The following is a 23219-nucleotide window of genomic DNA, read 5'->3' as shown; positions in this document are numbered from 1 at the left end:
AAATACACAGGCTGCAGAGACGTCAACGCAGATGCTTTGGGTGGGGTCCAGGAATCATCGTCATCACCACCATTAGCTGTACAACAACCATGGCAAACGTTCTGTTGTTGTCGTTGGTGGTACTCCTGGCAGTCGTTGTTTTTCCGGCTTCTGGGTTAACGTAAGTATCGTTTCTTTTTTTTTCTCCTAAAAGACTTTGTTTCTTGGGTCAGCCTGGGGTAACAAGGTCTGTGACCCTCAACCACGGAATGAGTCGCATGTCACCTCGCTCGGCTCTGCGCTAGGCTTAATATAAGTCCGGGGGGTGTCTGGTAACAGTGTGAGGGTCACCTTAGTCACAGGCTTATAACTCAAAACGTTTTCGCTCTTTTCTAAAACGGTTTTCACCACTGGATAGAGCATACAAAACTCTTCAGGAAAATATACACATATGAACATCATGAAAAAGTGACATGCGACTCATTCCGTGGTGGAGGGTCACATATTACCATTTTCAGAGCAAAAGCCAAGGTATCACGGTTTCAATGTTTATTTCATGCAGAATGGTCGCACTTAGCGTATGGAGATGAAGGGGGGGAGGGGGGAATAACATACAATGCAATCCTCTTAGTTGCACCTTTTATTTCATTTTTAACTGCAGATGTCGGTATTCATATTTTGTTCTAAAATACTGAGTAAGTTGTGATTGGGAGCGGTGTCTCCATAAAGCCGACCCTCAGCCCGAACCCGATTTCACGGAGGCTTCGCGAAGTCTTTTTTTTTAACCAAAAAATCAGTGCTAAAGCTTTGTGCGGCGAGGTTCGCGAAGTAGACTTTGCGCCATAGCGGGGACATGTTTCGAAAGTTTTCTTTTACTCACTCAAAACGTCAGGATAAGATGCAGGGCTCCCCACAGACGCCCCTCCTAGTACGTCCCTGGACCCCCACTTTCAATTTTTAGAGGGTCCAAGGACCCCCACAGCAGAATGTGAAGTGTCCAAAAGCCGAAAAAGTGTACTTATAAAACATTGTGGTCACGTATTGTGTACTATGAAGTGTCTTCTTCCTTGGAATATTTTAGGTGGACATGACAATCCAGGACCCGCTCTTTTAAAGTCTAGTGCGTCCCGGGACCCCCTCCATACATTTCTAGTGCGTCCCGGGACCCCCTCCATACATTTCTAGTACGCGTGTTCGGCTTCTAGTGCGTATAGGACACAGGGACGCGCACTATGGGGAGCTCTGACTGATATACATAAGTAAACGTCCAGTTATGTTTGCATTAGATCTAGACATAGGCAACTGGCACGGTTGGCCTAGTGGTAAGGCGTCCGCCCCGTGATCGGGAGGTCGTGGGTTCGAACCCCGGCCGGGTCATACCTAAGACTTTAAAATTGGCAATCTAGTGGCTGCTCCGCCTGGCGTCAGGCATCATGGGGTTAGTGCTAGGACTGGTTGGTCCGGTGTCAGAATAATGTGACTGGGTGAGACATGAAGCCTGTGCTGCGACTTCTGTCTTGTGTGTGGCGCACGTTATATGTCAAAGCAGCACCGCCCTGATATGGCCCTTCGTGGTGGACTGGGCGTTAAGCAAACAAACAAACAAACAAAGACATAGGCAGATTAAGAATCACAAGCATAAAGCCGGTCCGTAATTAAGCCCGAAGTCAACTTCGCGTAGACTTCGCAAAGTCGTTTTACCGAAAGCTGAGTGTTAAAGCTTCGTCTGGCTAGCTTCGTCAAGTATACTGCAATATCTACTTCACCAAGTTCGCTACGCGGTAAAAAGGATTTGAAAAATCTTCGCGAAGTTAACATCGGGTCAAGTTAAAGTTACTGTGCTTGTCACTTGCAGGCGCACGGAGTCCCTAGGGCGTTTTAGTCATGCCTCAGGCATTAATCCATTTGAAATTATACCAAGTTTCATTGGCCTTTTTCCGAGGAGTCGAACAATGTTTTTTAAGAACTAATTTGTATCATTATACTGGCGTAAACCTTTTTTTTATCTTTTTTTTTATACTGGCGTAAACCTCAATCACGCCGCCCGCCCCGCACGTGAACTAATTACGTCAACAGCCTACATGGAAGTCTATTAGTCTCGACAAAAGGCATCATCATTTATATCTGGGGTAGTTTCATTGTAATTAATTAAGTGAGAAAATTAATTGGAAAACACGGCATTTGGTTCCATTTTGGAATACCCCACTCAGATTTAAGCCCCAGAAAGTCATCACGGGACGTGTTCATTGCAATTTGGCGGGAGATGGAAACTGACAAACCGCATAAAGTTTAGTTTGGCTGGCAACACCAACGGTATGAGTATAGTCATCTGTCGGATAGTTGTGTAAATGTTTTGACTGGTACATTCTTATCCGTGACAAAAATACAAAATCTGTGTTTCAACGGTGCTGTGAGCGGAGCAGCATCTTTAAGAAAGCCTTAAGGGCAGAATATACCTGCGCAGTTTCAGCGGCACAGACGACGCACAGCATATTAGTGATGCTGCGATAGGGATTATGACGAGTACTTGGCCTGTTTTCCTTTCACGCAACGTGTAGCGGGCTGGGATAATCTGCAGTTTTTCTCAGTCCATCAGTAGGCTACATGTAGTCTATTTGTTGTTTTAGTGATAATGTGATATAAATGTATATAAACATCTAGGGCTGTTTTCAGTATTGTTGATAACATGTTCTGTTTGATTAAGGGTATTCAGCTGGTATTTCGTTGTTTTCACGACCTATTTTTATTCATGTTTTTATTACTTAGTTAGTGGAAGAATTTTTTGTAATGTATGTTTGATGGTGTATGCTTTTAATTAAGCGTTGTTGACTATGAATGTAGATGTAAATGCTTGTATAACTGTGTTTTAATTGTAAATGTGTCAAGCGCAAAGAGCATAATTGTAAAGTTATGATGTTGCGCTATATAAATGCTCATTCATTATTATTACTATTATTATAGTGCGTCGTCTGTCCTGCTGAAGTTACTTACGTGAGCGCCAGGCCTTATTGACTTGGGATTCCCTCGTGCATTCTGAGTCTATCCGGTTTCTTTCGCTCGCTAGCTGTACGTCATACGGGCTTTTCAACATGCGAAGGGCTGCAATTGTTCGACAACACGTGTAATCAGGACACATAGAGGGGCCTGTATACTTGCAGTACTGGGCCTTGTGTATGAGTGGGACAGGCTTCCAAATGAGGCAAGGGTACAAGGGCAAGCCAGGTAAGAACAAAATATACATTCGCCGGATGGAGGGGGGGGGGGGGGGGGGTCGGCGGGTGCTTTTGCTTAGCACTATTTTTAATGTGATCTTGAAGAAAAGTATTCAACCGGCGTATTACTTTTTATGTGTTTCAGATGCAGCTACTCCTGTACGAAGTATTCGTGGGCTTACAAAAGTTGCGGAACGTGGGGTTGGGGTCGCTGCGGATATCACAAGTAAGCTCAACATAAACTTGGCCAACAAATCCTCCGACAAATGTCGCACCCAAATTAAAGCATTAATTCCCGTGAAATTTCATTTAAACTTTCTACGCCAGTTAAAACCGTTCACCTGACTTTCCAGATCCCTTTTCGGACTAAAGTTTCTTTTACAGGGATCTCGTGATCGCCGCTCAAATAAGGGTACCCTCAAAATCGACCGGACAAAAACGGAACGAACCAACGAAAAAATCAACACATATTCACAATAGGCAAACCTTACAACTTTTACATTCGGGATGAAAGTTTAATCAATTACCTACCCAGAACACGTTAATTTTTTCAGTTGGTTTGCGTATTTCGTGCGCTATGCTATTCCTACTGATGCAGGTGTCGATCGCATATGCGTTCAACAACGGGAGTTTTGGGGTCAATTTTGAGGGGTATTGTGACGAAAAGCTTTGTATTTCAGAAATGACAAGGTGGTTTGCTTAAAGAATTTCAGAATATTTTGCCAACATACTTAAGCTTATGTTACTAAAGGGAAGCGGAGCCAATGACATTACCTGACATGATTTCGAAGCTTTTGGTCCAATTTTCACCTTGTACAGCTATTTACTTTAAATGTTAGCATTTGAGAATAATAGTGGTTTACAAACTGGGGACAACAATTCAGTGTCCTTAATTGATGTAAATAACACTCGCTTTATTGAGATTTGTTAAGATCGAAACTATCATTACACTGTTGTTAGAGCTTGGATGAATGACTGTAACCAAACCGAACGTCCGAATTCAGTAAATGATTACCACAATGTAAGACAGAAGACATAAGATAATTTATTGTCCAAACCATTAATTACAATAGATGGAAAATTGTGGTTCATCTGCTCTTAAAACAACCAAAACAACATATGACAACAACCTTAAAAAGCAAAAATAAGAACAATAAAACACACGAAGTAAGAACACCCATTGGAGGTGAAGACTCGACCTTGCACTTGAAAGCAATTTCACTCAGCAGTTGAGGTTGTTTCTTGTTTAGGAACTGCATGGGAACCCTCCTTTTCCCCCCCCCCCCCCCCCCCCCCCTCCCCCCCCCCCCCCCCCCCCCGCCTCTGATTTCAGACCTCGCCTTTTCAGATGTTTTGTTCAAAACCTCTGCAAATATAATTTTGAAGGTCCTGAAAGGGTGGGGGGGGGGGGGGGGGGGGTCCGGGAATGGAGATGGTGAGGCAGGCAGAGAGAGAACCGACGCAGGCACACACGCATGCACGTGAGCAGACAGACAGACAGACACACAGACACACACAGACACACAGACACACACAGAAAGACAGACAGACAGACAGACACAGAGACACACACACAGACACAGACACACACACACACACACACACACACACACACACACACACACACACACACACACACAATCAAACTATGACATATTGCCATTTGTAACGGAATATGTTATAATATAACACACCTCTTGCATGGTATAACACACCTCCCGTTGAAGCACTGATATTGTCCTTACTAATCTGTTCACCTCCTTGTTTCAGGTCATATACCGGTACTTGCTACAGAACCTGCCGTGAGTGTTGTACATTATATATTGTGTCACATGCCTTCGCTAGTACAGTGTTCTAGATGATCGAACGTGTAGCAAAGACCTGTACGTGTACGTGTAGATATTGCGTCACCCGTGACTCACTTTTTTCTCCAATGTTCCAAATCATACGTTGTTTTGCTCCAACCAAGACTGCAGATCTTGGCAAACGCGTGACGTAAAAACTAGATTTGATGACGTTACCCGTACACGTGCTGAAAAGTGCCACATCTAGATCTTGTTACTTAGTATCTACACGATGACAGCAGTTTGTTCATTGTTCGCTTGACTGCTTGTTTGTTTTGTATGTATATTACAATTTCAGCGCACCATATCACTAGCTGACCAATCAGAACTGATTCTAGGTGACCCTCTAAATGTTATTACAGTCAAGCATGGACCCTTTCTATAGATCACTCTAAAATCAAGAAAGACAAACTAACATTTTTGACTTAAAATTTCAGGGTGACTTATTCTAAGGAGTGACTGTTTGTATTGTTCACAATAAAACCCATTACCGCAACACGGTGGCCTAGTGGTAAGGCGTCCGCCCAGTGAGCGGGAGGTCGTGGGTTCGAACCCCGGCCGGGTCATACCTAAGACTTTAAAATTGGCAATCTAGTGGCTGCTCCGCCTGGCGTCTGGCATTTTGGGGTTAGTGCCAGGACTGGTTGGTCCGGTGTCAGAATAATGTGACTGGGTGAGACATGAAGCCTGTGTTGCGACTTCTGTCTTGTGTGTGGCGCACGTTAAATGTCAAAGCAGCATCGCCCTGATATCACCCATCGTGGTGGACTGGGCGTTAAGGCTGGAGAACACTTTGGAGGCCCAATTTCAAAGTGATTAGGTAGTTTTAAAAGTTACTTTTTCTGTTAGTTCAATGTTTGCTTTATCAGGAAAATACAAAATATAAAGGGCTTAACGCGCACAATTTTAAGATAACGACTGAAGTTTAAGCATAGGTATCAGATTTTTTCACGCAAACACTACTGAATAAGTTGCAATATTGTATTGTGAAAATGTAAACAAAATAACAATCAGATGATCACAAACTGAAGAAGAGAAATAGGGAAGCAAAATAGAACATTAAACGTAGTGATTTTACTTGTGAATTCGGAAAAAAATCCTTTTGTATCCATTTTGAAGCTCAATTTGAAGCATGGAACACCAACAAACATTGATTAAAAGTGTTAAAGTGATTACAGTGTTCAGAAATAGTGTTAGATACCAAGTTGAGTTATCCCTCTTTACCAATTTAAAAAAAAATACACCTCTTAACGTGTAAAATTTTGAACTGTGATGCTTTTACTACCCCCACCCCCTTCCCATTTGTCAGAAAAGAGTGCATATTATCTTCCAAATAGAAAAGCAGGGTAGTCAGATGATCAAAAACTTAAGAAGAGAAAGAGGGAAGCAAAATAGAACATCCAACATAATGATTTAACTTGTGAATTATGAGAAAACTATTTTTTTTTTTACCCATTTGTGAAGCTTAATTTGAAACTTGGAACACAGACAAACATATATTAAAAGTGTTAAAGTGATTACAGTGTTCAGAAATAGTGTTAGATAGCAAGTTGAGTTATCCCTCTTTACCACTGTTAAAAGAAATACACCTCTTGTCGCGCAAAATCTTGAATTGTGATACTTTTACTTCCCCCACCCCCTACCCATTTTTTCAGAAAAGAGTGCATAATTATTATCTACCAAATAGAAAAGCAGGGTAGTCAGATGATCAAAAACTGAAGAACAGAAATAGGGAAGCAAAATAGAACATCCAACATAGTGATTTAACTGGTGAATTCTAAAAAAACCCCACTTTTTTACTCATTTTATTAGCTTAATTTAAAGCTTGGAACTGAAGACAGAAAAAAAAAATTAAAAGTGCTAAAGTGGTTACAGTGTTCAGAAATAGTGTTTGATACCAAGTTGAGTTATCCCTCTTCATCACAGTTAAAAAAAACACACCTCTTGTCGGCCAAAATCTTGAACTGTGATACTTTTATTTCCCCCACCCCCTACCCATTTTTTCAGAAAAGAGTGCATATTATCTACCAAATAGAAAAGCAGGGTAGTCAGATGATCAAAAACTGAAGAACAGAAATAGGGAAGCAAAATAGAACATCCAACATAGTGATTTAACTGGTGAATTCTGAAAAAACCCCACTTTTTTACTCATTTTATTAGCTAAATTTTAAAGCTTGGAAGACAGAGAGAAAAAAAATGAAAGTGCTAAAGTGGTTACAGTGTTCAGAAATAGTGTTTGGTACCAAGTTGAGTTATCCCTCTTCATCACAGTTAAAATAAACACACCTCTTGTCGCGCAAAATCTTGAACTGTGATGCTTTTACTACCCCCACCCCCTACCCATTTTTCAGAAAAGAGTGCATATTATCTTCCAAATAGAAAAGCAAGGTAGTCAGATGATCAAAAACTTCAGAACAGAAATAGGGAAGCAAAAAATAACATCCAACAGAGTGATTTAACTGGTGAATTCAGAAAAAAACCACAATTTTTTACTCATTTTATACGCTGAATTGAAAGCTTGGAAGACAGAAAAAAAAATTAAAAGTGCTTCAGTAGTTGCAGTGTTCAGAAATAGTGTTAGATACCAAGTTGAGTTATTCCTCTTCATCACAGTTGAAAGAAACACACCTCTTGTCGCGCAAAATCTTGAACTGTGATGCTTTTACTACCCCCACCCCCTACCCATTTTTCAGAAAAGAGTGCATATTATCTTCCAAATAGAAAAGCAAGGTAGTCAGATGATCAAAAACTTCAGAACAGAAAGATGGAAGCAAAAAACAACATCCAACAGAGTGATTTAACTGGTGAATTCAGAAAACACACACTGTTTTACTCATTTTATAAGCTGAATTTAAAGCTTGGAAGACAGAACAAATAAATTAAAAGTGCTAAAGTGGTTACAGTGTTCAGAACTAGTGTTAGATACCAAGTTGAGTTATCCCTCTTCATCAAAGTTAAAAGAAACACACCTCTTGTCGCACAAAATTGTATACTGTGATGCTTTTACTACCCCCACCCCCTACCCATTTTTTCAAAAAAGAGTGCATATTATCTTCCAAATAGAAAAGCAAGGTAATCAGATGATCAAAAACTTAAGAAGATAAATAGGGAAGCAAAATAGAAAATCCAAAATAGTGATTTAACTGTAGATTTCAGAAGAAAAAAAACCTTTTTTTTTATCATTTTTGAAGCTGAATTAGAAGTTTGGAAGACAGAAGAAAAAAAAAAAGTGCTAAAGTGGTTACAGTGTTTAGAAATAGTGTTAGATACCAAGTTGAGTTTTTGCTCTTTATAAAAGAAACACACCTCTTGTCGCGCAAAATCTTGAACTGTGATCCTTTTACTACCCCCGCCCTCTACCCATTTGAACAGAAAAGAGTGCATAATTTGTATTCTCTTCCAATTAGAAAAATAAGTAAAAGCAACTGGACATTTTTAAAATACATCTTTTCTGTCAGTCCAAGGATTGCTTAGTCCATTAAAAACAAACAGACTAGGATTTAACGCACCCATTTTAAGAAAAAGTTAACATGATAATTGATATAATTATCAGACTTTTTTTTTATGCAATTACTACTGAAGATTCCAGACCAGGTAAAACAATCATTTTATATCCTTTGTCACATTTTTTTTTATTTTTTATAAATCTATCTATAGCGAGTCTTGTCTCTTTGTGTCATTTATTTTCAAGAATTCTATCCTGGCAACAACAACAACAAAAACACCTACCAACCTACCCTATTTTTTTTAGCCATGTTAATAGAAACAGACAATTTATTTGTTTTGGCCTAAAGATCTTGAAACATTTGTTTTAATAGAGAAATAACAAGTACAGCCATTAGCTGTGTCACTCGAATTTCTTTGTCAGGCTGAAACTTAGCTGTTGCGTTGGTGTCTGCTGTGTGTATCTGGGTCCAAAGCAACTTTCACATTCTCATCTACACACTCACGTTACACAAGTATATATATATACAATTCCACCCACAGAGGCGTTCGGGGATGGGGGTCTCGCACTCGGGCGAATCACACCACAAAATACAAAGTATAACGTACACAGATTTTACTATTGAACCAAAAAGCAAATTAAATCATGAATAAATCAATCAAGCAAAACTTCCACACAATGACACACTCACTCTCGGTTCACACTGCGCTCTGGACGTGCACACTTGGCAGCACGTATACCGTTCCGGCACCGTTTGTCTTCTTGCAAGTCCAGCATAGGCACACGAATGTCCAAGAATCACAATAATCCTCGTGAATGTCACAGCAGGCATAGTAGAAAAGTCCAAAAGGGTGCGTTGATGGTGGTAATCCGGTGCACACACACACACACACACACACACACACACACACACACACACACACACACACACACACACACACACACACACACACACTCCGGTTTGGTAAGTTACCTGATAAATAATGTAGCCTGTGGATTTAACGGGGAGACTGGTCAGACAGGAAGAGCATTTCACATTTCCGATGTTCAGCGATAAACTTGTTTTCTTCGAGAGTTCGATCTTCGTGCGATTCTGGCGCGTTGTCACCAATAACGTAAAAAAAACCCCAGGATATCATCATGATGCCTCTCTACAAAAACCAGGCAGTCTAGGAACTCTTCATCTAAAGTCAGTCAGTATTAGCCCCTCAACACAATCCTCATCTTGTCCCATAGTGATTTCTGCCGCCAAAGAACGTGTGGCGCTTAACTCACAAGACGGATTTGTCGTCTTCCATTGCGAAATTCAGATCTACCCCAACTACGTGCATTGATCTGAGCAATAAAATGTAGATGCGATAATCTGCAAACATCTCTTCAACACAATCTACATCTTGTCCCATCGTGATTTCTGTCGGCAAAGAACATGTGGTTCTCAACTCACAAGACCGATTTGTCATCTTTCAGAAATTCAGATCTGCCCCAAGTACGTGCAATAAAATGTAGAAGCGATAATCTGAAAAAAAATCTTTTCGCGTGAACGCTGCCACGTTGTCATCAGTCCGATGTCTTTTATCCAGAGCAGGGATGAACACACTTTTTCATCAGTAGTTTGTTATGTTTATCCGCAGACTGCTTTCCATTACTTGTCGTCTGTTTTAGCTTGACTCGTAGGGTTCTTCAGCCAGACCGCAACAAGTGCTTGTTTACTGACACGTTCTCACACACGACATGTCGTAAATACAAGTTCTAACGATTGGTTTTTTATTGCACTGATACTGATAGAGAATGTCGATATTTGTAAACGTCTACCATTTCCTAATGTTTATTTCATTATTTTGCATACGGATATGGCTAGTAAGTGGATAATCTGTTACGACACGAAACGCGTTCTAAATCCGGGAAGGGAGGCTACTCCAACGTAGAAGGGAGGCTACTCCAACGTACTTTCCAAAGTGTGCTCCAGCCTTAAGCAAACAAACAAACAAACAAATAAAACCCATTACCATGTTAACTACCGAAAAGCAACGTTTGTCGGTGGGGGTGGGTATACAGGCACCACCCAACTTCTCAAAATGCCATGTTGTGCTCTGCTCGCTTGAAACTTACATGGTACAAGTTCCGAAAAATGAAATAACATTTCGAAACTCTGTTTACGTCAACTGCAGTTTTACTTTATTTTCCGTTCTGTCTGATGTTGATAATGAATCTATCCCTTTCTTGTAGACTGGAGAAAGCAAAGCAAACGGGTTGTTGAACCTAATGTGAGATTGTTCGGCGAGACTCTGTCAGCTGTTAATATTCATGAGGTCAAGTATGTGATTGGCTGCGATTGGCTGCATGAGGTCACGTGCATAATGTCACATCAGCCTCGGTTCAATCCGTCCCCATTGCGGGTATTCTGTGTAGAGTTGCGGAATCGGTTCAAATTGTATTTTGGTCGAAATAAGCTGCATTGCAATAAAGCCGTTATTTCTAATAATTATGGTGACTGTTCATTTACGAGACATGTCTGTTATCATTTGCAAACAGAGAGTTCATTACCTGTTTCATAAGTGTTTGCTTGTCTGTCTACGTCAAAGACATTTGAGTCGACGTACTGAATCATTAAAAACATCCTCCCCTAGCCACTTGAACAGACTTTACAATAATAAACGTTGCAATTGCCTACCATTTTTAATGTTGTTTTTATTTTGATTTGATCAGTTGTTTTCCTTCATTAACACGTTCTACCCCACCCATGTTGACCAAGTTGTGTTTTAGCCTAGACCAGCTCTGCCGTGTGCTGACAAAACCGAGTAAGTCCACTGAAGCTAGTTCTGAGATAAAGGACTTTTTCTGTTTTATTACATTTCTCAAAAGTGACGATTATCTTGATCAACCTACAGAGATAATAAGATAAATAGCATTATTGTACGTTTACAACCCGAGTTTAATAATGATCTGATGGATGGTTTTTGTTTTGTTGGGCATTTTGTAGACTTACTTGGTTTTGTCACTTTTTTCCATTATATCAGATCTAAAAAATTTGACAGATCTAAGCAAGTGGACTTACTTGGTTTTGTCAAAACATTTGGAAGAAAAAGTAGTGCTTTTTTTGAGGATGAACGTCGCTTGTTCATTTCAGGTGCCAGGAGAAACGTTCCGTATAACTCTCGCTTACTCTATTACACATGTCGTGTGCACATTAGAACGCTTACTTCCCTTTGCTTATTTGATCTCTAAACAACGCTCTGGTTCATTTCGGTACGATTCTCACAGATACTTTCGAAGCGAACCTGTAACAATGTGTGCGTTTGTGTGTTTGTTCTGATTAAAACATGTCTTGATCTAAGGACTATGTCCAGTCAAGAATAAAAGCTGGTTCTTGTGTATGACTGTGTACGTGAGTGTTAGTTTGAGTGCCTTGGAGAATGATGAGCATATCAGATTGCGGTGATTTGCTAAAATACATATTATTCACGTACAATTTTTTAAGCTACACAGCATGTTTTTTTGTTCCGGTAATGTTTTGTTGTTGTAAGTTTGGGTGGTACGGTTACTACTATAGTTACAGCCTTAAATCACATTATTTGAAATTCAAATCAAACACTATTTACCCGGGTTTGATGTCTTAAAAATCGTTTCTTGAAATTGTTATTACGAAATATTTCTGGACATTAAAATGCTAGCACAGGCACGAAAGTGATTTTATTGCAGGTGTCAATGTTTCCTGAATCTATTTATAGATGTGTTACGTTTGAATTGATATTAAGCAATTCAGGTGCCGTGTGGACATGGTACGGAAACATTCACTGTCCCGATTGACGGGTTTTAACAGCGAGGACGCAATTTTTGTGAAGGCGTTTTAGTTCTGCTTCTTCTTCTTCTTTTGCGTTCGTGGGCTGAAACTCCCACGTACACGTGTGCTTTTGCACGAGTGGATTTGTACGTGGATGACCGTTTTTACAAAACCATTTAGGCCATACGCCGTTTTCGGTGAAAGCATGCTGGGTATTTTCGTGTTTCTATAACCCACGGAACTCTGCTTTGGACTGCACGATCTTTTCCGTGCGCACTTGGTATTGTGCTTGCGTGTACACACGAAGGGTGATAAGGCACCAGCAGGCCTGCACGTAAGTTGACCTGGGATATCGGTAAAATCTTCACCTTAATTACCCGTCAGGTGCGGCCGGGATTCGAACCCACGACCTTCCGCTTTGGTAAGTCTTTTTTTTTCAAAATGATATTTTTTGTCCATCAAAAAGAAAAAATCAATGCGCATCTTGTGTGCTAATTTCTACTTTTTAGAGTGCTTAGATAAGCAGATATGAACAAGTAAGTCCACAACCAAAAACAACTTTTTAAGTGTGCATGAATGTTTTGACAAAACCAAGTAAGTCCAAGGGGTTCCCAATTTTCCTATAATGATAGTTTTAAAATTCTTGTCAGACGACCCATACAGAAAATACGTCATTTTAAGTTTAGAACTCACAAATGACGTCATTTAAAGTTTAGAACACACAAATGACCTCTTTCGATAAGGCGAGACATAATGACGTCACCTTATGACGTTTTATTTTAAACATTTTTCTTCTCTATCTATATATCTCCTGACGATCCTTGTCTCTCTCTCTCTCTCCCTCCCTCTATCCCTCCCTATCTCTCTCTTTTCCTCCCTCCATCTCTCTTTCTATCCCTCCCAACCTCTCTCGCTATCTCTCTCCCTCTTACTCTCTTCCTCCTTCCCTAATTCCTCTTTCCCTTTATTTCTCTCTCTCTCTCTCTCTCTCTCTCTCTCTCTCTCTCTCTCCATCCCCCCCCTCGACCCTTATTTCTTTCCCCTCTCTCACTCTCTCCCTGTTTAGTCTCTCTCTCTCTCTCTCTCTCTCTCTCTCTCTCTCTCTCTCTCTCTCTCTCTCTCTCTCTCTCCATCTTGTGCAAATTCGTAATGTTAACGTTATTTTCACTGTTTTGTCATTTATCTTGACAACACTTCTTCTTTAGCAGCCATGCTTGCACCAAAACTAGCACCCCTACTAACAAGTAAAATGCCGCAAGAATATTCGGATTGACTTTGACGTCATACTGGCAAAAACATTGCATTCTGATTGGTTATAGCGTCATAAAGGTTCTTGTGATTGGTGGATGGACTTACTTGGTTTTACCAGCAAATTGACATGTAATTGTTGTGTAGAAATGTTTGAAGTTGTGGACTTACTTTTCTATATCTCCTTATCTATTTATTTTACAAAGTCAAAATTTACACACAGGCTGCTTCTTGATTTCTTAGTTTTGATGAACAAAAAGATATCATTTTTGGGAAAAAATGGACTTACTCGGTTTTGTCAGCACATGGCAGATGTACTTTAAACAGTTTTTAAGGTGTGGACTTACTTTTTTATATCTCCTTATCTATTTATTTCACAAAGTCACAATTTACACATAAGGTGCGCCTTAATTTCTAAGCTTTGATGAACAAAAAATATCATTTTTGAAAAAAATGGACTTACTCGGTTTTGTCAGCACACGGCAGAGCTGTGCTGCAGCAGGTCACTTGGAATTGTACTAACTGTGTCGTAACTGTGTATCAACACGCTGGAATGCAGGCGTTAGATGGACGTTACAGAAAGCCACTGAAGCTAACAGTCTGAGCGGATATATCCGTACCTAGTCAGATAGAGCCATATGAGTGGATACGGATATATTCGTACCTGGGAGACAATGAGTTAAGCAAGCATTCCCATGTGTTGTTAACAGGTAACGGCGGTTGGACCGCTTGGACAACTTACAGCTATTCAACCTGTACCAAGACATGTGGCACTGGGTACCGCAATCGTTACCAACGTCGCTCCTGTACAAACCCCTCGCCTTATGGTGGCGGGAAGAGCTGTTACGGGGGAAGCACCCAAAGCGTGAGGGAGTCTTGCAACACACATAGCTGTAAAGGTAAGTCTTCTTTGATACAGCATTGGAGCTAAGAGAGAGACAAGGACAATAACAATGGCAATGACAATGACAAATCTTTATTTTTCGAGGGTAACAAGAATAACCCATGGATATGCTTTTTTTGCATCTGGCCCTCGCCCTAAAGACGGACTAAACTATTTTACTACAACTATCAGTAGGGGGAAGAAAAAGAAGAAAACAATCGTTACATAAAAAACCATAATTAATGGTAGAACATATAAGTTTGTGTACACGAAGCGCAATATATAGAAGCATGGTCAATCATAAGGTAGTGTTCAAAACTGAATAAAGATAAACGCAAAGTAAGCATACTTTGCAACAATACTTTAGCTCAGCAGAACAATGTATCGCAGAGCCAAATCTTCGTGATTTTGTCACAAATAAACAATAATTCCGATAATGAACAACTGTATCCAAAGAGAGCATACCGATCAAGTTTATTTTTCATAAAGTTCATTAAATGGAAAGACTATTTGGTTCTGAAAGAATCCGTATTGGTGGATTGCCGCAGGGGGTCAGGAAGAGCGTTCCAGAGGGTGCTTCCTGAATAAACAAGACTTGATTTAAATAGGTCTATCCTAGGAAGAGGAGTGTTTAGTTTGATAAAGTGGTGCGAATTCTTCAAAGAGAACTTTAAACAAATGTGTCCGGGTGCATTTCCTGTCATAATTTTAGGTATCAGGATTCCTTTGTTATAATTCATCTTTGTCTTTAGAGGTAGGACCCTTATGTTGTTGTAGTCTGAGTCGGTGAGAGTAGTCTGTTTGAGTAATACTACTTTTAGCGCTCTTTTATGTAATCTGCTGAGTGGTTTTAGGGAATTGTCACTTTCCTGAGTCCCATATAGTGGATGCGTAATCAATAAGATACTGAATATGAACAGTGAAAAATAACTTCCTGGCTTGACAATTCAGGAAGTTTTTAATTCTTTACTACATTTAATTTACGGCTACTTTTATACAAACTTTCAGTCAACGGCGCGTGGTCGTCGTGGTCTTACTCAAGCTATGGAACTTGCTCTGTGACTTGTGGCGGTGGCACCCGGACACGCACAGACAGACGCACGTGTTCAAACCCCTACCCGCGATACGGCGGGCGAGCGTGTTACGGAAATAGCTACAAGTACACCAAATATTCCTGTAACACCAAAGTCTGCATCAGTAAGTATGTTAACTGGTAATGCAACGTATACATCGTTTTACTACTGGTCGACGTTTTGCTTCCCTTTCGTCTGATACTTTATGTACTTTGCTAAACACAGATATGTGTCACATCACGTTTGTCTTGACGGTTGTTGGTGCGTGTGTCCACTGTTTGTTTGTTTGTTTGTTTGTGAATAAACCTTTAAACCGTAATACCCTGTTTACGTTGCATCTTTTGATTGTTTTGACGACGTCAATGCTACGTACGTATGCTGCTGCTAATGATGATGATAAATAATGTAATTGTTCGTGCCATGCCCCAGTACTCCATTACTGCAGCATTTAGTCGCAACTACCCCCCCCCCCCCCCTCAGACACACACACACACACACACTCACACGCACACACTCACACACAGACAGACAGACACACACACACACACTTACACACACACACACACACACACACACACACACACACACACACACACACACACACACACACACACTCCAGTGAATAGCTAGATGCAACACAAGTCGCGATACTTACGTGTTCGTGAGTAGTTGTACTCATGCAGGTACTAATTACACTTCTGGCAGACCCCCCGCGGGTTAGGGGGAAGAATTGACCCGATGCTCCCCAGCATGTCGTAAGAGGCGACTAACGGATTCTTGTTAAGTGTTTCTTGTATAGAATATAGTCAATTTTTGTAAAGATTTTAGTCAAGCAGTATGTAAGAAATGTTAAGTCCTTTGCACTGGAAACTTGCATTCTCCCAGTAAGGTAATACATTGTACTACGTTGCAAGCCCCTGGAGCAATTTTTTGATGAGTGCTTTTGTGAACAATTGACAAGTGGCTCTATCCCATCTCCCCCCTTTCCCCGTCGCGATATAACCTTCGTGGTTGAAAACGACGTTAAACACCAAATAAAGAAAAGAACTGCTGGCAGAACGACCATGCCACGGCAAAGACACGTGGGTACGACATACAGATACCGTTTCTGATCAGGAATCATCACATAAAGCTGACCCGTGTCCATCCCGTCATGGATTGAACCTGGGACCTAACACCCCCATTCCACACAACCGTTCGAGGTCCCGTTCCCGTACCGACCAAGGAACGGTGCGGGCACGGGAGGGATCGGGAGGGAACCGCAATGGAACGTAAATGATCGTTAACGGAACTGCTTTGAACGGTAGGGTCGGTAGGGACGGTTGAGTTTGGGCTGCATGTTCAACTTTTTAGCCGTTCCCCTCCTGATCAGAATGAACGGTAATGGAACCAAGGACGGCTGCCACTATGGTCAGACGCTGCTCAAAGATGCCAAAAACGGCCGTTTGCGCAGCGTTCCATGGTTGTGGCAGCCATCCTTGGTCGGTACGGGAACGGGACCTAGAACGGTTGTGTGGAATGGGGGTGTAAGGATCTCAAGTCAATGCTCTACCAACTGCTGCTTCATGTCCACGTAATATGTTCCATTCGGCGGGTAGAAACAGCTCAGTCAGTAGCGGCTTTGAAACCAGTTGTTGCGTTCGGCTTGGGTTCAACCCCCTTGTTCGGCAAGGGGTTTACTTTCAGTGTCAACTTTGTGTAGACTTTCCTTTGTGTTCAAACACCCCGGTTTGCAAGCAAGCGCGCGTTACAGATCCAATGCCACAGCAACAGTCGCATGCCTTGGTAAATACGAATACAATTGGATAGCGTGATTCAATCGCCGCATGCTATCCCCAAGGAGCTTGAGGAAATTCCTCAAGGGCAATAAGATATACCAAATACCAAATAATTCTTTATATAAGAGTAGTCTTAGAGGAAGTCTGGATTAAAATAAACCCCAAAAAACTAACCCCAAATGCCATTTACTTCCCTGAAAAAGAAGTTTTCTGATGTTATATTTTCAATTCTTATCTCACATCTCAGTTCACGGCGGCTGGTCGTCCTGGAGTAGCGTCTCTTCAGGGGCGTGTTCCCGATCCTGTGGGAGTGGCTACCAGACCAGGAAGTACAGGCGCACGTGCACGAACCCCGTCCCCAAAAATGGCGGCCGCGTGTGCTCCGGAGACAACGCTCTAACCACGGTGACTGCTTGCAACACTCAGAACTGCCCGAGTAAGTGGTGTTTGATTGAAGAGAAAGAGCGTTGTGTGTGTGGGTGGGGGGGGTATGTGTGTGTGTGTGTGTGTGTGTGTGTGAGAGAGAGAGAGAGAGAGAGAGGGAGAGAGAGAGAAAGAGAGCGAGCAAGAGAGAGAGAGAGAGAGAGAGAGAGAGAGAGAGAGAGAGAGAGAGACAGAGAGAGAGCAAGAGAGAAAGAGAGAGAGAGTGAGAGTGAGAGAGAGAGAGAGACACTGACACTGACACTGACACTGACACAGTTTAATTGAATATGGGCCTACAGCCCCTTTCAATGGGGGGGAGGGGGGTACACATGAATCACAGGAAAAAATAGAAAACATGATATTTAAACGTATGCAAAATACACAGTGGTTTGTTCCAAGCTTTCCTGTATCTATAATCTTGCACATCAATGCTGCCTAATATATACATAGAGAGAGAGAGAGAGAGAGAGAGAGAGAGAGAGAGAGAGAGAGAGAGAGAGAGAGAGAGAGAGAGAGAGAGAGAGAGAGACAGAGAGAGAGAATATACGAATACAAATACGAAATTGTAATTGCTATGGGCCATCGGCCCCTTGCAATTGGGATAATTATTACACATCACGCGCAACGAAGGTACGGTACACACACAAAACCGGGTGGAAAACCGAACCCGGAATTAGTATCCACTTGGTCACATCCAAGTCGACAGTGTCTTTCGTCTGAGACCAATGTCAATGTGATCGATCGCGAATAACGATGCTGTTTATATCAACACAAAGGCAGAGACATTCACAGTCTTTCTCCAGTCTCGAGGAATGTTCGTATTACACGCACATATTCATGCAAGTCTGTGTTTAGTTGCTCAATTTCTTCCCTGAGGCGGACCCTGTTCACCTGCTGCCCTCTCCGTAGGTAAAGCATGTCCCGTCTCATGTCCTCCGAAGCTGTTTCTGCTGCCACTGGTATTACGTCATACGTTCTGGTTTTAAACATTTCACAGTCAAACACTAGAATACAATCGTCACTTTCAGCAAGCAGCGTTTTCTTGCCACCTTTGGTCTGACATACTATTTTCTCAAACCTATTGTTCCTGAACGTAGATTTCAGCTTTGTTTTCTTGTTCTCAGGCAGCGTTGAAAGTATATCGAACAACGGAGCTTCCTTTGCCCCAACTTCAGAAGACTGGTTGGCGGTGTCAATGTTTTCATGCACACAGGACAGGCTTACTTGTTTGTTGAGAGAGAGAGAGAGAGAGAGAGAGAGAGAGAGAGAGAGAGAGAGAGAGAGAGAGAGAGAGAGAGAGAGAGAGAGAGAGAGAGAGAGAGATCCTAGCACCGCATGTGAGCCCCATGTCGGCCCCATGTTATTTTGCACATATCATCTGGGGCCCAGTTAGCCGATCTGGGTCCCATATGGGTAGCATCTGGGGTAACCACGAATGGAGTGGAGAAATGCCGCCCACATTCTCCCACACACAGCAGAGTGCATCGCGCAATCTATTTTTATTTATGTATGTGCATAATTATTGACAACGAAATGAAACCGTTTTTCTCAACAGTAAACGGAGGCTGGTCATGCTGGACCACCACAACCGGATCCTGCTCCAAAACCTGTGGGAGGGGTGTCCGCGTCTTGACTGACAAGCGCACGTGCACAAACCCCGCCCCTCAGTACAAAGGAACTGCCTGTTCTGGTTCCTCCACGCGCACTCGGAACGAAATCTGCAACAATCTCGTCCCTTGTGGAGGTCAGTTGAAACAAAGAGGCAAAGGCTGCATGACTCGCGTTTGCAATGTTGCCAGAACTATAGCGTTGTAGTGAACACGTACATCATACTACTTGTATTGAAAAGGTGTTTTAGTTGCATAGAAAAAATTGCGTTCCTAGGATTTTTTACTTCTATTTTTGGTCTGTGGAAGTGTTTCTATATCTGCATGTGTGTGCAAGTGAGGATGAATCAGAAATTGTTGAAATTTATGATTTTATTTTGCATTTAATTTATTTGCTAGTCTTATTATTGTGTCCTTCAATTACGTTTTTAAGATTTAAAGATAACATTTTCCAGCATTTAGTCTGTATGCAATTTCGAAATATTTAATTTTACTGAAATTATTGACAGCAAGAAAAAATAATTAGACTAGCAAATAAATTAAATGCAACACAAAATCATGAATTTCAACAATTTCTAGATTAAGTTAAATATGTTTACATGTAGATTTAATTAATCTGATTAATTTGATATTTGAATACACAAAACGTAACTTAAATGTATGTTACACAGTTTCAGTTGACGGGGGATGGTCAAACTACCGCATAGCGAGGGTTGGCAGGTGTCTCAGAAGGTCAAACGGGAGTGCGACACAAACGGTCAGATTCCGTCGCACGTGCACAAACCCCGCGCCTAAACATGGCGGAGCTGAGTGCAAAGGAACCAAGACGATAGTTCAGAAGTTGAAGTGCAACCAGCTAGCCCCCTTCACAGGTAAAGCAGGTTCATTTGCCCCCCCCCCCCCCCCCCCCCGATGATTTCACCCCCTTCCCCCTTTGATTTACCCCAGAGACACCCCCTCCCCTGGGACAATTACCCCCGGGCTGGAGAGAGAGGGAATGAGAGAGAGTGAGAAAGAAAGAGAGCGCGCACGCGCGGACGCGCGTGTGTGTATGTGTGTGTGTGTGTGTGTGTGTGTGTGTGTGTGTATGTGCGTGCGTGCGTGGATGTGTGTGTGTGTGTGTGTGTGTGTGTGTGTGTGTGTAAAGCTTGAATCCTTCTATAAACCTCCTGTTCGAAGCTATGGAGTGTCAAAATGTCTCGTTGAAAAGGAAAATAACACTCGCGCAACATGACATAAAGTATGCGTACAGATTACGCTTGTCATTCTTGGTCCCTTGACAAACGAAAAACACACAATTAGCTGTACAAACAAAAATAGTTTCTTCTCTTTTCACACGAAATAAGAAAGCGGTTGATGTTACCATATACTCGGTAAATGGACGTGTGTTTTGTTTTTGTTTCAGTCAAGTCAAACATACAACCTATGGGGCAAGCATCGTTGGTTGACTAGACCGTCGTCACCCCTTCAACCGAAAATATTACATCTTCAGGCAAAAATACTGTTTCTAATTTGGCCGGCATACTCGCATAAAATTAATTTGTTCATGTAGCATTGGCCTGGCGTCTGCCGGCGATAACACATCCTTTGTATACAACATCGTTACTTATTTAAGGCACAGTCGATATCCATCCAGCTCACTCGCTCGACCTACCCAGGCTGTTGCATGGAATAAGACTTTTCCTCCACTTGGTTACATACAAGTTAACAACAATAACAAACACACACACACACACACACACACACACACACAACACACACACACACACATGCACACACACGCAACACACACACACACACACACACACACACACACACACACACACACACACACACATTTTTTGTTTGTACGAGTTAATTTCTAAGTTTGACACCAGTGGTTTTTGAATCCTTAAAATCCCCCTGTGCGCAGAAAGCAGCCAGGCGGTTGATTCGTGGTATGTGTTCCAAGTGAAGGGTCTTATCTCAGCCTGGTCACGTATGAGATGATGGGCCGAAATGTTTGCGGTAAGGACCACGCCTTGAAAAGCAAATCTTCTATCAATTAAAAAAACTTCAAGATTCAGCTAACTCGTTTGCCGTTTTAGCAATTACTGATAACGTCATCATTCTATTCGCATGCCGGTATTTTCAATAAAACAGAATTATATCTTCCGCCTGCAGTTACTTCCAAACTGTCTGCTTTGTATAGAACCATTTTCAAATTGAAGGGATAGAAATTACGAATACGGCAAAATATCTTGACGGAGATATTGACCTCGCAATGGATAAAGGACAATGATTTTGATTTTTTTTTCTTCGAACGTGTAACATTCTTCCTTCTTCACTGATCATTTATTGGTGGCGTAATTTTTTTCTTTACAGCTACACCCCTGCTCACGTAGCCCAGCATGTTCCGGCATATTTGAAAACAAAAATATTAAGGCCTTAATACTTCAAGGTTATACACGTAATACAGAAAGGCTATATTTGTTGTTCACAAATAATTAGGTTCTGAGACTGGCAAAGGCATTTTACCAAACGATAGGGCAAAAAAGCTTTTGAAATAATGTTTTCACTTTGATATTCCTATATATCGTTGCATGGAGTAGTTAAACCCCACAGACCGGCTTCGTAAAGTCGGCCAATTCTTCGGCCAGTCAGTCAGTCAGTCAGTCAATTAATCAGTCAGCCAGTCAGTTAGTTGATTAAAGGTAAAGTGCAGGAGTGTAGATTTAAAGAAATCGTGTATTTCTTCTTTTGTACATTGTATTGAGAAAAAAAATGCATCCACAAATGTCTGCATTTTGCTCTTATTCTTCCGTGTGTGTGTGTGTGTGTGTGTGTGTGTGTGTGTGTGTGTGTGTATGTGTGTGTGTGTGTGTGTGTGTGTGTGTGTGTGTGTGTGTGTGTGTGTGTGTGTGTGTGTGTGTGTGTGTGTGCCGGTGCGCGGTCGAAAGTGTATGTGGGTGTTGGTACATGAGAATGAGCGCGTGTGCCAGATTTGCACATCAACCAATACTCCATATTTTCAACATCAAATACAATAAAACTATATATTTTTAAAATCAGAAAATTACAAGGGATAGACAAATGTGAAATTTATGAGTCTTGTTCCAAAGAAAGTGGCTAATAAACAGGTGTTTCCATTTGACAACACTGGAATAAACATTTCATAAACGAATTTTGCAGGTACCAAGCTGAAATGAAATCCCAAACTGGGTCAAAGGTTGTGTGACAAAACGTTCATGAAAATGGATGAAAAAGTGTAGCCGTGATAGTGCGGCCTCAACTTAAGTAAACAGGACAATATGTCGATCGTCATCAAATAGCTCCATCAAAAACAAAGCAAATGCCCTAACAAATGTGTACATCGATGTTTATAAAAATTATAAAAAAATCCGTTCAGTAGTTTTAAGATATATGCTTTGTACAGACAGACACACAGAGGCACACATATACCTAGAGAGACGAACCTCGCTAAAACACTCAGTCATTATTTGACTACATGTAAAAACAAGTCGCGAGAGAAAGGGGGAATGTACGTTCTGGCTCACCGATTCCGACAGACCCTAAATATTAACGCAAAATAGGCTTCTGGACTAAACTTTTACTAAAATGAAACATGCGACAAAATCAAAAAAATACTGCATAAATCCATACAAAAAAAATATAGTAAAGTAAGGTTGTTTTGAACCAATGCCGGGTCTGTCGGAATCAGTAACCCAGAACGTACATTCCCCCTTTCTCTCTGTGCAACGCTAAATTTAGTTTCCATTGAAATATTAACTAGTTGCAGCCAGCGTGCGTATTGATCCAATCTGCCCGTCGGTCGGCTAGCCATAACTACCGTATTGATCTGGTAAAAACAAACAGCAAGCTTGTCTTCTATACTGATTCCTCCAATGGCAAGACAAGATTAAATCATGTGATAGCAACAGTTACGTCACGTCCGCCCACCACTTGG

At 41.4% G+C, this 23219-nt stretch overlaps 1 protein-coding gene across 2 annotated transcripts; it reads left to right on the top strand.

Moving 5' to 3' along the window:
- Positions 1–22049, top strand: LOC138949338 (coadhesin-like). Of its 2 annotated transcripts, none has more exons than XM_070321130.1 (9): positions 1–160; positions 3337–3417; positions 4962–4993; positions 14220–14408; positions 15401–15589; positions 17491–17679; positions 19222–19410; positions 19951–20145; positions 20679–22049. In XM_070321130.1, the coding sequence occupies exons 1-9, from the start codon at positions 90–92 to the stop codon at positions 20723–20725; spliced, it is 1182 nt and encodes a 393-aa protein (XP_070177231.1). In that variant the 5' UTR covers positions 1–89; the 3' UTR covers positions 20726–22049. The 2 variants fall into 2 exon arrangements, with proteins under 2 accessions (XP_070177231.1, XP_070177230.1); XM_070321129.1 differs by having other exon boundaries at positions 19945–20145.
- Positions 22050–23219: the final 1170 nt, after the last annotated feature.

Source organism: Littorina saxatilis, linkage group LG15 (assembly GCF_037325665.1).
Source record: "Littorina saxatilis isolate snail1 linkage group LG15, US_GU_Lsax_2.0, whole genome shotgun sequence".
In the NCBI taxonomy this organism is placed as follows: Eukaryota; Metazoa; Mollusca; class Gastropoda; order Littorinimorpha; family Littorinidae; genus Littorina; species Littorina saxatilis.
The sequence above is the reverse complement of the archived record's forward strand: the minus strand, read 5'-3'. Positions and strand labels throughout refer to the sequence as shown.

Coding starts and splice junctions, on each gene's coding strand:
- LOC138949338 (XM_070321129.1), top strand. CDS start 90: ATGGCAAACGTTCTGTTGTTGTCGTTGGTGGTACTCCTGGCAGTCGTT. Junction 15,590..17,490: donor TAACACCAAAGTCTGCATCA/GTAAGTATGTTA, acceptor CTCACATCTCAG/TTCACGGCGGCTGGTCGTCC. Junction 20,146..20,678: donor CCAGCTAGCCCCCTTCACAG/GTAAAGCAGGTT, acceptor TTTTTGTTTCAG/TCAAGTCAAACATACAACCT.